At 35.7% G+C, this 16,586-nt stretch overlaps 1 protein-coding gene across 1 annotated transcript in view; it reads left to right on the top strand.

Annotated features, from left to right (window-relative positions):
• Positions 1-1,434: 1,434 nt before the first annotated feature.
• Positions 1,435-16,586, top strand: part of LOC127860773 (amiloride-sensitive sodium channel subunit beta-like) — a 31,333-nt gene continuing 16,181 nt past the window's right edge. The window contains exons 1-4 of the mRNA XM_052399049.1: positions 1,435-1,515; positions 1,934-1,991; positions 2,424-2,554; positions 14,561-15,274. Coding sequence (XP_052255009.1) covers positions 1,435-1,515; positions 1,934-1,991; positions 2,424-2,554; positions 14,561-15,274 — 984 coding nt within the window. The remainder of the gene's footprint in view (positions 1,516-1,933; positions 1,992-2,423; positions 2,555-14,560; positions 15,275-16,586) is intronic.

Genomic DNA, 16,586 nt, shown 5'->3' with positions numbered 1-16,586 from the left:
AATGGCACTATGCACGCGATTTGGCCACAGGTAAACATAATTCGTATTCCACAAATCTTTTAAAATACATTTATAAAAATTATTATTAAACATCAGTCACAAGTAGCGAAGTATGTGTGTATTTTGAAGTAAATGATGTCCTTCTTGCCTAAGGCTGCATCCGGAGTGTGTCTCAGAACTTCTATCTAATAAACCTACTGGACTCACGAAAGTTGGGACGAATTTTGAATTATAACTGACATTCCCAGCTATTTAGTTGTTACTGAAAGATTTTCAATGTGTGTGTGTGTGGTGTTGCGTTGTGGTGGGAAGCATGGGTAATGAGGAAACTCCACTTGTTCGGTATGGTGACCACAAACCAAACTCACATGCTTCTGGGAACAGGGGTGTTACCCGGATCGTCTAGGTAAAACAAGCGTGTACAAACCACTTTGCTTTCCGGACATCCATAAGCATAAGCAAATTCCATCGCTTTAAATTGAATGCTCACCTACATTGACCTGGTACTCAATTAGCATACATTTACGCGTGGATTGTTTTCTTTGTTTGCATTAGGGTTTGTTCGGGCACATCAAGCACGAGTTTAGTTAGACCATTAAGGTAAACTTTGTACATCCAATTGATAAAAAACGCTTTCAGTGACGAAATAAATTTATATTAATTATTCATGCATAAAAGTCAGTGCCAGGTTAACTATACGTGTGTCTAATCGATAAGCTGTCTTTACTATACCTCCCACTGTCTTGGTGCTACTAAAATAAAATGAGAGTTGTAATGTCGGTACAATGAGCTTATTTAATAACCATGTATCCATGAATGAATATACACTTCAATCAATTTAGTAATTTTAAAGAAATTGTCAGAAAAGTAAAATCGGCAAAATGGAAAACTCCGTTATAAATCAAGCTATAGTAATATATAAATTGGGCTCTGATCTCTTTCTCACATCTGTTTATCTTTATTCGTATGAAGTTTTAAGTTTGTATTGGTAACGTATGCTCCAGACAAATTAAACGTGACCATATAATAAAATTGACTTTGTAAATTAGTATTAACATTATATAAAATTATTAAATGATGTGATGGTAAGAGGCCGTTTAAGCATCCAACAAACGTCATTGACGTCCAAAGCTGCTTGCAGTATACCCTCATACAACTTTAAAAGTGAAACATAGCAGTAGTATCCTTATCATACAAACATTTCGGTAGCTTTAGTGATTAAGCTCTGGACTTTCTAGCTAGTGAAGGACCTACCGTAATTCCCAGATCAGCTCCTGATTCAAACTCCTCGCTTTGTCCGCCAATAGTACCATGTAGGTGTAAATAACATAAATTACAAGAAACCAACACAATATTTATTCGAATACTGATTCGTGACCAATCATTGAACAGGACGATGTATGGAAGCCTGACATTACCTTGGTGAATTCTAATATGGAGAACAAGGAACTTGGTGTGAAGTCATTCAATGTTGTAAACATGATGGATGGGGCGGTTTTATGGAATCCTTTTCAGGTTCGTATGAAAATATTAACTACCATATGTTCTATACATTTTTATGATTTAATACATGTTTGTGAATATTTAAAGAAAAATGCCTTCACATAACGTACATATGTTGGCATTAGGTGCCAACGGATTAATAAATTTTGAAATAAATAAAAGAGGTTCGCAAATGGTTAACCAATAAATGTACTAATACTGAGTATTAATATTGCATAATTGAAGGTGTTTGAATCCACGTGTTCAATGGATATCAGAAACTTTCCGTTTGATCATCAAACATGCCACCTGAAGTTCCAGCCTTGGTCTTACTATGCAAAACAGGTAATGTGTATAAAGCTATAGACGTGAACTAACTTAGCTGTGTTTTTGATTTTGCTACATCTTAAAGATAAAATGTCGTTTACGCTTGCATTATCTGTATTTTCAGGTTCAGATGAAATGTTTAATGAATGAAATCCGTATGATCAATTACGAAACCAATCCTGGTTGGGATTTAACAAAATGTACTTGTGAAGTACTAACCCACACCGTTCACAGCCAAATAAGCTTTTCCGTCACAATAAGACGAAAACCACAGAACTTCATGTTGACAGTTGTCTTTCCTATCATGACGCTTGCAATTTTAAACATATGTGTTTTCATTTTGCCGACTGACAGTGGAGAAAAAGCAGGTTATTCCATTTCGGTATTCTTGGCGTTCGCTGTATTCCTTACCATTGTTTCTTCATCGTTGCCACAGAATTCAAACTCCGTAGCGTTGATTGCGGTCTTCCTTGTAATCCAAACCACTTGCAGCACATTGACAACCGTCCTCGCGTTGGTCCTCCTGCGAATTTCCAGTTTTGATGAAAATGTGGCCATTCCTCGTATTCTGGTTTTCTTCATGCGATGTTTCAAATGCAAATCGTGTTCCAAAGCGTCCAGGATTGTGCCGATAGAACAACGCGTTGCAGATAGTAGAATGTCTGATGAGTCTGAAGAGTCTTCTACTGGTCACGCCGAATACTCGTGGAAACAAGTCGTCAACTTTCTGGACGCCGTGTTGTTTGTGATATTCGCATGCATCCTCGTCGCATCTTCGCTTGGCTGTTTTTTAACAGCCATGAACTCTTCGAAGTCAGATTTGCCGACATACTCACCACCGGACCACTACTATAACTTAAAGACAGACGGACGGACGAATGGGCTGACATAGAGACAGACATACAGACAGAAAGAGAGAGACAAATTCATAGACAGACAGACAGACAGACAGACAGAGACAGACACACAGACAAACACACAGACACACACACAGACAGACACACAGACATACTCACAGACACACAGACAGACATATACACAGACATTCACACAAAAAGACACACAGACAGACACACAGACATACACACAGACAGACACACAGACATACTCACAGACACACAGACAGACTCACGGACAGACACACACACAACGAGACAGACAGGCGACAGACAGCAGACACACACACAGCGAGACAGACATCAGACAGATAGCAGACAGACACACCGACAGACACACAGACAGACAGCCGACAGACACAAGGACAGACACACACAGCGAGACAGACAGCAGACAGACACACATGCATACAGACAGACAGCAGACAGACACACAGACATGCAGACATACACACACAGACACACAGACAGACAACAGACAGACACACAGACAGACACAGAGACACACATACACACAGACAGACACACACACACACAGACATACTCACAGACACACAGACAGACACACCGACAGACACACACACAGCGAGACAGACAGACACACAGACACACACACAGAAACACACACACACAGCGAGACAAACAGGAGACACACAGACACACAAACCGACACACAGGCAGCGAGACAGACAGCAGACAGACAGACACAAGGACAAACACACACACAGCGAGACAGACAGCAGACAGACATACGTTAATAGATATGTTAATTGTAGCTCAAAATCATATTTTGTCTTTTAAGATAAGACTGTACATGTATAGTAAAGCAATAACTGTGTCTGTTTACGTGTACATTTATAGTTTTAATTATACATAATTAGTTTATATAAACAATGAATGGTTCAATTTAATGTCGAAACAGTTTTTATTAGGAGGTCGAGTTATATTTATATCATTTAAAGGTGACAATAAAGTGTCGATTTCACGGACAAAATAACCGGTAAAATATTCCGTGGGAAACAAGTAATTGGAACACGTTTACAGAGCAAATCAATACACTATGGAGTTTATTGGAATCAATTTTTCCTGCAGTCTGTGTCACTGTCCATCGGGCTGCACTCTGGCCTGCAAGAAAACGACGACGCATGAAGTCTGTCGCTTCCATAAACAAATCCGGATTATCGATCGTATAGATCGTGTTAAATAAAAATAAAGTCATTGACATTGATTTTTAAAAATTTACATTAACAATTCACATAAATGACAGAATATTTCAATTTAAATTGCTTTTAATTTTTCAAAATCAAATTTGTATATTTTGTGTTATATGTTAATACATTTTATAGTGACATTAAGGAAGTACAATTATTATTATTTTATTTTTATTACAAAATGTCCATATGTTATTCACGCCCGTGTTTGAATTTTTTTCAGAAAATAGCTTTTTCTCTCTTTAAAAATTATTTTGATTTGTTTTGTGTTCATGTGTGATAATTAATGAGCCATATACCGCGAATGATGAGTAACATGGAATTGCATACATGGTTTGTATGATCACATGAAGTACATATCGTTTAAACATCTCTTTTAAAATCGCAAACTTGCACTACGATGCAAAATGAACTCTGCGTGTGGAATCTTGATTTTCTGCATTGTGTTTGTGTGCGTTTTATGTGTCTGCTTATGCTTACTAAATAGATTATTACCTGACTGAACATTTATTGTATATACAAAACACAATGGTGTTGTTAAACATTAACGATGCCTGCGGGACTATAGCAATACAAATTTATAATATACGATACCAAAGAAATGTGTTTACAAGACATTTCAATAACGGCAAAGTTTATCTGATAACTGCAATAGCTCTCCTATCGTCTCTTTATATATGACAAAGAGAGATGACACATCATTTCATTCATCAACGTGCATAGGTCTTACACAGTTTTTCACTTCGTTTGAGTTGCATCTCTAACTGTTATGAGAAATTCCCGGGTAACGAGAAAGTATATCTTAGAACTGGAATATATGAGAATTACCACACAAAACATACTCTTTTATTTTGCATGACGCACTTATGAAATAACAACATTTATGATTAGTTTTGGTACGCCGGACCTTATTGGTTATAAAAAAGTAAATAACTATAGCAAACACATTGAAAGAAAAAAAACTGCGTCAATTGGTGTCAACATCATGGTAATTAGTCAATAAATAAACTCGTTTTTGATTTTTGTCGGAAGAAGTAATTAATAATATTTAATTCATGTAGAAATCCTGATAAATATGTCTAAAACGGGTACAGCTTGTTCAACGTTTAACAAAACATTGTTTCGCTATGATAAGATATGGATTGTATACCTAAATACACTGGTCAACAACTTTCTTTAATTGCTCAATGAACAATATCTGCTTAATTATGACGTAGCCCATTTCATATATTTTTCTGTTAATACCTCTTGTCCAGGACTCTGCGAAAATATTCGCTTCTTATATAATTTTAAAGATAAGTCTGATAAACTCAAATTTGTGTCATATGCTTCAATACAATATTCGTTCAGTAAATGTTGCATACACGTTTATGATTCTAGCTAATCATATTGCATTCATTTATAATCAAAGTACTGACAGTAGTGGTGTGACGATGCTTTTGAAGAGGATGGATATAAAACATCAATTTAAGTCTATCTATATCACCACAATTGTGTATGTTGATACGAACATTAGGGTACGATAAAAAATTTGGGTACGAACATTTTGGGTACGAAAAAAAATTTGGTACGAAAACATTTGCGTACGAAACATTTTTGGTACGAAAACAAGTTTAGGGGTACGGGGAAGTAGTACCCGTGGGTAACTTGACCCATTGCGCGAAACTTAGGCGGGTCACATTCTTGTTCATTAAGTATGGCAATACCTACATGATGATTCTCGAAAGTAGGTATGAGCACATAGCCGGACCATGTGAGCTCAATCGTATGAGCACCTGACTATTCGAGTTCGCCCACGAACATATGGATAAGTTAACTAATAGCGAAATGACCTTATACATGTATATACTTAAATCTAACAATCGAACGAAATATCAAACGTGGTATGTACACTTAGGTGGTTGTGTAATTTCTGTTAGAATATCGTGTTCAATATGTAAATTTTAAATGATTGTGCCCGCACTTGAGTTTGTTGCCTTGTTTGAGTCTATACGCGCCTAGGCTGCACCCAGTCTGTGTATTTGTGTTTTTTCAAGGTAATGAGTTACCTCCGCGCTGAGGCTGCACAATGTTGGGAACCGGAGTGTGTCCAGCACTCCTACCTAATAAGATTAGATTGACGACAGTTGGGACGAATTTTGAATGATAGCTGCAATTTCCAGCTATTTGTTTTGTACTGAAATACTTGTTAATTTTTTATATGGTCAAATGCTGCGGGGGGGGGGATTAGATTATCCGGAAAAAACACCTGTCCGGAATGGTGACCACAAAACAGACAAAATATAACATTGCGTCGGGAGCGGGAATCGAACCGGTGTCGTAAAGGTGAAAAAGCGAACGTCCTTACCACTGCGCTAGCGGGACGGACAATTATGCAAAGGAATGTTGTTATATGTATATATATCATAGCAGTGCAGCGTTTACAATTTGCAGGTTCGAAATTGTTCGCATTCTTTAGTTTTGTGATCAAGTAAAAAGTTAATATTACATGTTTTATTCGCAATTTATTTACTAAATCGAGAACAAATATCAAACAAAATAGAGAAAATATACAGTTGTTTCATTGGTCCATAAAAATAAAATGGATGTAAAATTACTAATTTTAAATTAACGTTCTGATACACTTATTGAATCTGTTTCCCCAGGATATGCTGTTCTATTAATATTTACCTTTATCAACACGAACGACAACTCTGCTAGGAGAATGTTATCAATGAAAATCAACGAGCAATCTCCAACGCAGTGGCGAATGCCAAGGGAAGTAACTGAAAAATCGAGGTATCTCAATCGGACTGGCTCGGTCTTTTACATAGGTTCCCATTGTGAAGAATTTTTTTACTGGTTATCAAACCTTAGACGACGCTGTTCCAGCATCGTCAAAAATGACGTTGAGATTGTATGTACGCTAGTTGTATCATTTTCCGAATGGCCATTGATTTGCTCATTACAAGCAGGAAGATTTTCAATTAGTTAATAAAAAAAATACTCGTCGAGATCACTCTATTTTTTTCAACATTGATTTATACTTATATTCACAACATTGAACACACTTTTGAAACTACAATATATGGAAATATGTTCATGTAAGCAGCAAACAATACCACTCAAGCTTTTTGTGTTGTTACTAAAGCAAGTGCCTGAACGACTAGCCTTTTGCATATATCAATAGATCGATCGATTTCCGTACTTGACAATTGTGCCCTGTCCATGAGAACCTAGGAATTGGGTATCATTAAGTACAGTAAATACTTAACAAGTCGAGAAACATTCCCCTTAATCGCTATTCCATCGTGAGTAAATCAATTATTTCTTTATCAAAATCATTCCAACAAAAAGAGCACAAAAAGGTATAAGGCTTTTAACTGGCAGCAATTTCCACACAAAATTGATTTTAAGTTCACACATGTTGCTAGTTGATGTTAGTTATATACCTTGTATTTGTTCGGCAAAAGAAATGAACTTTTGTATTCGTTTCATGCTAGTCTGAAAAGAAACACTGCTGTTCTAAAATAATTAACTTTTTATTAGTTGATTCCTCTAAAATGAGAAGTTTAGGAAGATGAAGACACAACTATACCGAAACTAAAAAATGGGTTTGTATACGATCTCTACCATTAACAAAAATAAAAACAAAACTGAGCAGTAGCGTAACATATCCCCCTCGCAGTTACCCGAATCGTTCATTACTACCGATTATTGTCTCTTGATTGTAAACTTCTCTTGATTAGCGGTAATGAATACCTCTAACAAATAATGCAGCTGCTTTACATGAATTAATATATCACTGTGTGAACTTATGCTCTATTAATTTAAGGCTTACAGTGTAACATATAGCAATGAATGGAAAATTTGCCTACCACAAATAAAAGTACGTGTTTTGTAATACATTTTACGTCATGTCTTTAAGAATTTAGTTTAGTACCGTTCTTTCAGTTCAGTTCGTTATATTTAGGCAAATTGTAATGTAAGCCATGAGAAAAAAGGATTCATAATATTCTGTTATATTTCAGTTTTTTACTACTCAAATTATGTTTGAGCTATGATATAAAAAATAAAGAAATACTTAAAATGATGTCAGAAAAGATATGCATTATATCAGTTCAAACGCTGAAAACAAAACTTACCTTTTCATTTATGCTTGCATATATATTTCATGATTACCCACACATTTCCCAAATTGTTTCCCCTACGATCATTGCATTTTGAAAACGATTAAATAAAACACTTTAAATGTTTATACGTATATATTTACATTCGTAAAATTGTGTATGGTTATTATATTTTGAGACTTTTAACATTGTCACTATCGTACGGAATCCGGATAGGCCATCTATAATTTCGCTCTTCTTTCATCGAGGGCGACACACGACACACGAAGCGATACACGATATTTTGCGCGACACACGAAGCGACACACGATATTTTGCGCGATACACGAAGCGACACACGATGTTTTGCGCGATACACGAAGCGACACGCGATATTTACCACGACATATCGTCTGTTGGGCTTCCTACACAAGGGCGATATTTCGTGGTACATTCTCGCGCGTTGCTTCGTGTATAAAGTTTAGACAGTTTAGAGATGTATGAGTTTATTATTAACTGGCAACACACGTAAAATAGTTAAAAAATTGAAATACAATTTTATATATATTGTATAAAAAAATATTTGAAATATGTAAACTTTCCATTAAAGTTCTATTTCATTAGTAGATAACCTTATTCCAGACCTTGGTTGAATTTAACCGTACATAGCCCATGTATTTCATTCTATACATAGATGGTGACGTCACTACGTTATTGTCACCTCTATACTAAGACGCATCACATTCCCCTGGGGGGAATTATGCTTCCGCCCAAGTAGTTCTGCGTAGGAATGAAAATGTTAATAATGAAAAAAAATCGTTTTTTAATGTGTGTTTAAAACGGAATATTGTGCAAAGAAATGTTGTTTAATTATGTTTAAATGTGATTTTGAATCTCTATTGAGACTGATAGCGTACTCAGAAGCACGATTACCTGACTTTCTTTCGCTTTCACTTTTCTCTCGTAAAAGAAGTGCTACCCACAATTCCTTTCGCGTTAGTACACAGGTCAGTTAGACCGGTGTGTACACAATGCATGTAATTACATTTGTATAATATCACATGTACGCGTCTTTCGATTTCGTGTAAATACGACTTGAGGGTTAGACAGAAGTCACTGATCCTTGCCATTTGACCGTCGTTATTTTGTTCACTAATTCGATAATTGTGATAATCCAAATGGAATGTTGAAAATGCTATAACCGGCAGTTTGTGTTTTCCCACTACTGTCATATATTATGTTTTATAGTATGTACATTACTAAATTCTGTATACTCACTTACTGTTCAAAAGACCTTTTGATATGTCTATTATAGTATGGTTAAGACCGACGATGTACAAGTCGTCATAAGTATCTGTTCTGTTCTGTTGTGATAAAAATCATAAACAGGACTCAACGAGTTCAACCATGTTGTTCTCATGGGGGTATCTTACTGATGACTTCATATATTTTCACACTTTTTGTTTATGGTTTACTTGTCATGTATCACAGCTGCGGTCCATAGGATGTTAATAAATCATTAACATCGAAGATATCGGAACTTTAGCGCAGCATACAAATAAATCCCAACACTTTTATATAAGTAATACAGCTGATATATTGGTCGTACTGTTGATGTTTTAGTTAATTCTCTTTGTTACACTGATATTCAGCTTAAACCTCAGATATAACATTCCACATTGTCGATGTAAACGTTATAGAGAGTGTAATTTCTTCATGGTCGTTACTACGTACTTTACCAATTATTGTTAAATGTAGTTTGAAAATGTATACCCCAATGGTCATTATTGGGGCTTTGATAACATACTTGACTCCGATCTATCACCTTTGTTGTCCAATAATAACATGTGAACGTCTACTAACACAATGGCAATAATAGCCTATTGAGATTAACAACGTGACCAATCGGTTTAATGTAATCATACGTCAATGTTAAACTAAGCGGACGGTATATAATAATGTTGTGCTGTGGAGTTAACATTTGGGATTGCTTGTCAAAAATTTAGTTCGTGTTAATAAAGAGCGATGATTGACGTGCAATACCGTGGTCACGATTCGATGGTGTACAGTCAGTGATAAAATCTTAGGTGTTTTCCAACAGATCTGCTGTTGTTTTGTGGGATAGTACTATAGATGGCCAAAGACAAGTGGACAAGTTTCACGCATAACTGACACTTTAACCGATTGCAGCGTAATCCTAACCTCAGTCGTGTTTGCTGGTGAATGACGGTTTTAAAAGGTTTATAGCGATTGTAAACGCACTATTTGGACAGCAATTGCGTTCAGGTTATTTTACTCTTTGCAAGACGAATTGGATATAAACATATCTACGTGAAAATAGAAACATGTCTTAATATTCGTCAACGAAGAGTCAACATCGACAAACATTCATCCGCGATGTCGAAAGCTGTGCAAAGCCTTTCAAGGGATATAAATAAAAGCTTTATACAAACTTATATGATGGATCTATTCGTGAAAGTATGTCCTACAAATTAATTTGTTGAGTTGACGTAAAAACGTTGCACATATGGATGGGATACATCACACGTCTTATCACAGCAGCCAACAGAGTAAAGGAAGATTGAAGAATCAACTGTTTGATCCACATGCTGATAGATATCGCGAACACGGAGCGGTATTAGAACGCCCATCAGATTGTCAAAGACAATTCACCTTTATGGATTTGAACGCCCATCGCTTCTATAATGGGAAGTGTTTATACAAGCGACCGTTTGATGATGTACAAGGACATCTATCGGTTAGTGGTGTGATCAATGTTTTCAGCATTTTACATGCTTGCCATTAATGACGGTGGTTGGATGAATGGATGAATGGGTAGATTAATAGAGGGATAGATGGATGGATGAATTGACAGACTGACGGACGGTTTAATGCATGGATGGATTGGTGGATCGGGGGGGGGGGGGTACAGTTCGGTGGATGGATGTATGGGCGGACAAATGTATGAACGGACGGACGGGTTGATGGTTTGATGGGTGGATCGGTTGGGGTTTGGTTAGGTTGGATGGATGATTTGGCATTTTTTTGTTGAGTGGGTGGGGTTTTGATGGCTGTGTTTAAATGTGTTTGGTGGATGGGTTGGTGGGTGGGTGTTTGGGTGGGTGGATGGGTTAATGGATGAATTAATGGGTGTCAGTGATGGAGAAAATATTCAAGTATCATGAACGAGTGCGTCTCACCTCCACTTACCAAATCATAACGTATTCTAAGGTCAGCATTTTTTTCAATTTGTTTTATGGGAAATTTTTCAAAAAATTGAGTCAGGGGGATAAATAAAAATAAAAATAAAAGCATAAAAAGTGAGCAGTCGACCAAAAAAATAAAAATAAAACTGTCTAAACCGATTATTTTTTCATTTTTGAAAATTTAAAATTAAGCCAATTTAACCTTATGTATACTTGCATTAACCTGTTATATATACCTCATTACACTGTTGAAGAAGCTTTTTATAATAATAATAAACATATTTTTTTTATATATTTATAGGTAAAAGCACCTCTCGCATGTATTATACTATGTTGCTTTAATAGAGACTATTACACGCCAGGTGTGTAGTGTATTATAGTGATCGTTAAACTTGTGTTGTGTGTATATCATATGTATGTTTATAGCAAATATAGCATGCATTTGACTTAAATAAAAAAGACTTGAAAACTGTTTACATTATTTAATAGCTTAAACAACCAACTTTGTTACTTTCATCCATGGGTGGAATATGCACACTAAAAAATACTCTTGAACTCTTTCCCACTTAAAGGCAAAGTGAAAATTGCTATGTGCAAACAGCATAAAACCAGAACAGCCTGCGAGTAACTCGCAGTATGTTAAGATTTTATGCTGTTTGCTGCTCATCAATATAAAAGAGATGGAAATGAAGCCTTTAAAAGTTAAATCTAGTAAGAAAGGTCTTTGATTAAATTCAACTATCTAAGAGACAGCAATTGGGTGAAAATACGTATCTAAGTGATAAAGGGTTAATATACAACAGACTTGGTTTATATCATGATAATTTGTATCAACCATGAGAAAAAAATGAGCCACGTAACAGGAAAATGGACCTTACGGCGATTGCGACCATTTTGGCTCCAAAAGAGCAGCCTGATCAGGATCCAAACTGTTCAACATTCAGTCAGTACTACTAAAGATGTTAAGCGAACACTTTGGATCCTGATCAGACTGCGCTTAAATTTATCTTGATCAAAACTTTGTGTAGTGAAAGTTCTAGTACATAAAATGTGAATATTTCATTTAAAAAACCGAGAGTTATAGACTTATAAAATCTTTTGCTGCATTTCCTTTTATATTCAGAGCGAGTTATAGTGTTTATATATGTAAAGTGAACACACAGTATATAATGTTCATATCCATTCATATCCATGATCAAGAAAACTATCAATATAATGATGGCTTAAAGAACATACATATTAATTTTCACTATGTCCTAAATTAACAAAACAATAAAAACACAATGACTTACAAGGAACTCAATATAAGATACCATTCTACAGTTTGTGTTTCAAGCGTGCTTCCACCTATATCTCCCACATATAAACATCTCTGAATTTGTAACATTACATAACAACATTTGAAGTACGAATGCAATAATTATTTAAAAAAAAAACATTTTTTGAAAACAACATGTTTGATGACAACAATACATAACACAAAACAAAATCAAAATCGAAATGTTTTTAACGTTTGTATTTGTAAATATCACTCAACAAGAGTGCAAAAATGATCCTAGAAAATCCCGAGAGTAAAAGGTTGGACATTAATTGCATGCACATGTGTAATTATTTCACAATTTGTTTGATTGGCAACATATACTATTTTTAAATGTTATGAATAATAAGAGAATATGGACAAATGTTACCGGAAATTATTATCATGACATATTACGATCTTTTTAGGAAAAGGGTTGAAGATTGGGACAGGCAGGGGAGGCCTTGACTATCCCATTCTTGCAGACCCCTTTTGTAAACAATCATAAGGTTTAATAATATAACTAATTATATCAAGGAATAAAATATAAACAACAGTCAATGACGGCCTTCAGACAATCAATTCCTATTTATAAAGAATGGGTAATGAAATATGAAACATCCGTCCTTCATGGTATAATGAGCGTCCTTCATGGTATATTGTATGTTTTTGTCAGCCACCTTATCTTTTACCGCGGGGACATATTTGATGTTGAATATCTGTAGTAAAATGATCATGTATACATATAGCGGAAATTTTATAAATAAAAACAAGAAATGAGACCATGCAACGAAACTAAATTTTCAACTCTGTTCAAATGAACTGAGTTGAATAAAATTGACTTTGAAAGCATGGTCTGCATATATAAAAGATACTTTAGCACAAATTTTAATCTAATTCAAAATAGAAACAATTTTTGGTAACAATAACCTTGACCAAACCAGTCTAAAATGCAATCCCACTTATTAAACCACAATACCTCCATCTGAAGTTAAGTTTTAATGCAGAAACTATTTTTCCAATTTAAGTAACAATGACCCCACTGGCCCAAAATGCAATTCCTGGCTAGGTACCAGTTGTTGGCCGAAAACCTCAACTTTAATGTCTTAGTACAAAAAATACAATAAGGGGCATACTTCTGCTAAATGGCAGGTTTGATATATTTCAAAGGCCTTGGGGTGTTTCTTATCGTGGTGATCTCGAAAACATGTATGAAGTTAGTGAAGAATAATAAGCATGTTAATTTGCTACTGTGTCAAGAAAAATAATTAAAACTTTCTTGTGACTTTGACGGACATACGAACATCCGGACCCAATGTTATTTTCTTCAGAAGCTGTATTGCATTTTTTTTCTAAATAAAGTATATGGGGGCTAATAGCGTGAGGTATTGGCTGCAATAGCCAATGAAAATCGCTGAAGCGTTACAAGTCGACTTGGCACAACGAAACAACCCGTATTATTAACAAATTTTGAACAACACTTCGACAATCTGCGGAATTTTTTTCCTAGTTTTGGATAAAATACCAGGTCGGCGGGTGAATTGTAAATAAAAAAACGAAAGTGACTTTTATGTTTATTTGTCGAAAATAAGGGTCGGGCGCTCCCGTAAAACAAATAATAAAAAAATGCTGGCCTAATCTCCTAAAATGTGTTTTTAGATACTATCATATTATGTATGCCAACAAATAGGGCACCGTTTTTGCTAGTACTAGGGTTATGCCGATGAACACTTTACTACTAGTCACAATAGATTGATAATTTGTTCGACTTATTTGAGCGAATGAGCGCAATAAAAAAAATAATTCGGCCAAGTTTTTGTTCTTGGCTGTTGATGTGATATTATTATGACGAAAATAGTCTTTGTTGTAAAAAATACATAATAAGTTAGAACAACGTCATTGACAACAAAAACAACATTGACAACAAAAACAACACTATCCCTTTGAAAGTCGGATGTGGGTTAAATTGACATATAGGACAACACTGTGTGGCAAATGCGAAGAACAGCTGATAAATTTGTTTAGCCTTATATACATGTGATTGTTCTTCTAGGACGGAGACAAGAGATCTTATAGAAATGGCGGTCATAACAGTGACACCGGCGGCTCCATGGACTCCAAGGGAAAAAAGAAGAGCTTTCGGCGCCTCCTGAGTCGCTTCGCCGAGAAGACGTCCATGGTGGGAGTCCCCTACATCAACAACGCCAAGCTCTGGTGGGCGAAGCTCATCTGGTGTTTCCTACTTCTGTGTGCCTTGGGGGCGATGAGCCTGCACCTGTGGTATCTCATAGACCAGTTCTTCTCTTGGCCTACTGTTACCAAGGTGGAACTCGGATTCTCGGATCTTCGCTTTCCGCGGATAACTGTTTGTAACGTGAATGTGTTACATAAAGGGAGACTGAACCATTATACTGGTGCAGATAAACTGAAAGAATTAGTTGAAAAGTTAAAACCTGAAAATGTTGCACCGAATCAATATATCCCGGATTGGGACCCCTATGGAAATACCGGAACAACGCCTGGCAACAAAGACCCAACGCAAGGCACTTCGAATGGTAACCAAAGTCCAACGCAAAGCGCTCCAACTGTTCACCAAGGCCGAACACAAAGCACACACACTGTTAACCAAGGCTCAGCGCAAAGATCTCCATCTGGTTACCAAGGGTCAACGCAAAGTGCTCCAAATGGTAACCAAGGCCACACGCAAAGACAAGGGACGCATACAGACGTAACTGAAACGTCGCAAAACGAAGCTGTTCCAAACCAGGTACATGTACACACTTATTTTATTTAAAGTAAAACATGCAATGTACACACGTATATGATTACAAAACAAAGTGATACCATGAAACAGCAAGCATGTTCAAATATGTTATACAAGATATGCTTAAATATACATATGTTTGACCTTGTGTTTTCTTTAAGATTAAACAAGTGTTTATGTGTAATTTTTTCTTCGGTTGTTTGTGATTTTTGCTTAAAAAACCGCACATAATCATTATAAATAAAGATGCATTGCATAGGGTGGTTAAAAACAACTGGACTGGATTATCAACATTTAATGTGTTTCCATTTATGTTCAACTATGTGAAGAGAATCGTTGTTGGGGTCTAATTCTTTTTCAATTGAATATTAATTTAATTGATAAATTGAAAAATTGAAAACATGATAAACCAGTTCATAGCAGGTGTTTGTTTTATCTGTATTTCATGCTGAATATGAAATGTTTCATTCATTAATATTTCCTCTGGTATTTTGAAGGTATTTACCGATAAACTGATGTCTTAGAGAGACAGTTTAACATTTTATTATTGTTTATTTCGAAAGTTTGTCAATTGGTTCCATAGTGTTTGAATATGTTTACACTCCCAGAAAAAGGTGTTCTATTGTTTCAAAATGTTAACTACATATATCACATAGATTTGTGTTTGATAGGTTGCACTTAAAAAGATATTTATTTGTAGCTTTGATTCTCTTAATGTTTTTTTTTTTATATTGAAAATATCCCAGTGTGCTATCAGTGTTGCTTTATTTGGCATGTTAAATATTTTTTTCACATTAAATTCATTTTCTCCAAAAAGGATTTGTCTTTTGAATTGAGCTTTGGAGGTTCCTGCAGGGTTTTCAATTTGACGTGTGTACAATGATCTATTCGTCTGTTGTTTTTTTTCGGCGTAAGCTGTATTAAGCCAGCTTTTCACCTTAGCCTGCCCTTTGTTAGCGTCCAATTGAATTCTTATAAAACTTCACGCGGCCAAGTACAGATGAATACACTTCATTGACTGCATTGGCTGATTTGAGAATACGACCAGAACATTGGAAACATGTCCGCGTCTTTGTAACACTGTTTTACTGCGTGTTCAGCATGAAACAATTTTATATCTAATGAAAAGGCTTAATAGATAGAACAGTTTTACACTCAATCTCGACATCAATACAGTTTGTGCGTCCACCTTTTATTTTCAGAAGATTTTCAGCGCGAGAACGTTTGCACTTAAAGGCTATTTTCTCATATTTATTACTAACTTCCATATTCCTGTCAACATGTTAACATGTTAAAGTATAGAGAGCAGTGGAAG

The sequence above is a fragment of the Dreissena polymorpha genome, chromosome 15 (genome assembly GCF_020536995.1).
Source record: "Dreissena polymorpha isolate Duluth1 chromosome 15, UMN_Dpol_1.0, whole genome shotgun sequence".
In the NCBI taxonomy this organism is placed as follows: Eukaryota; Metazoa; Mollusca; class Bivalvia; order Myida; family Dreissenidae; genus Dreissena; species Dreissena polymorpha.
The sequence above is the reverse complement of the archived record's forward strand: the minus strand, read 5'-3'. Positions and strand labels throughout refer to the sequence as shown.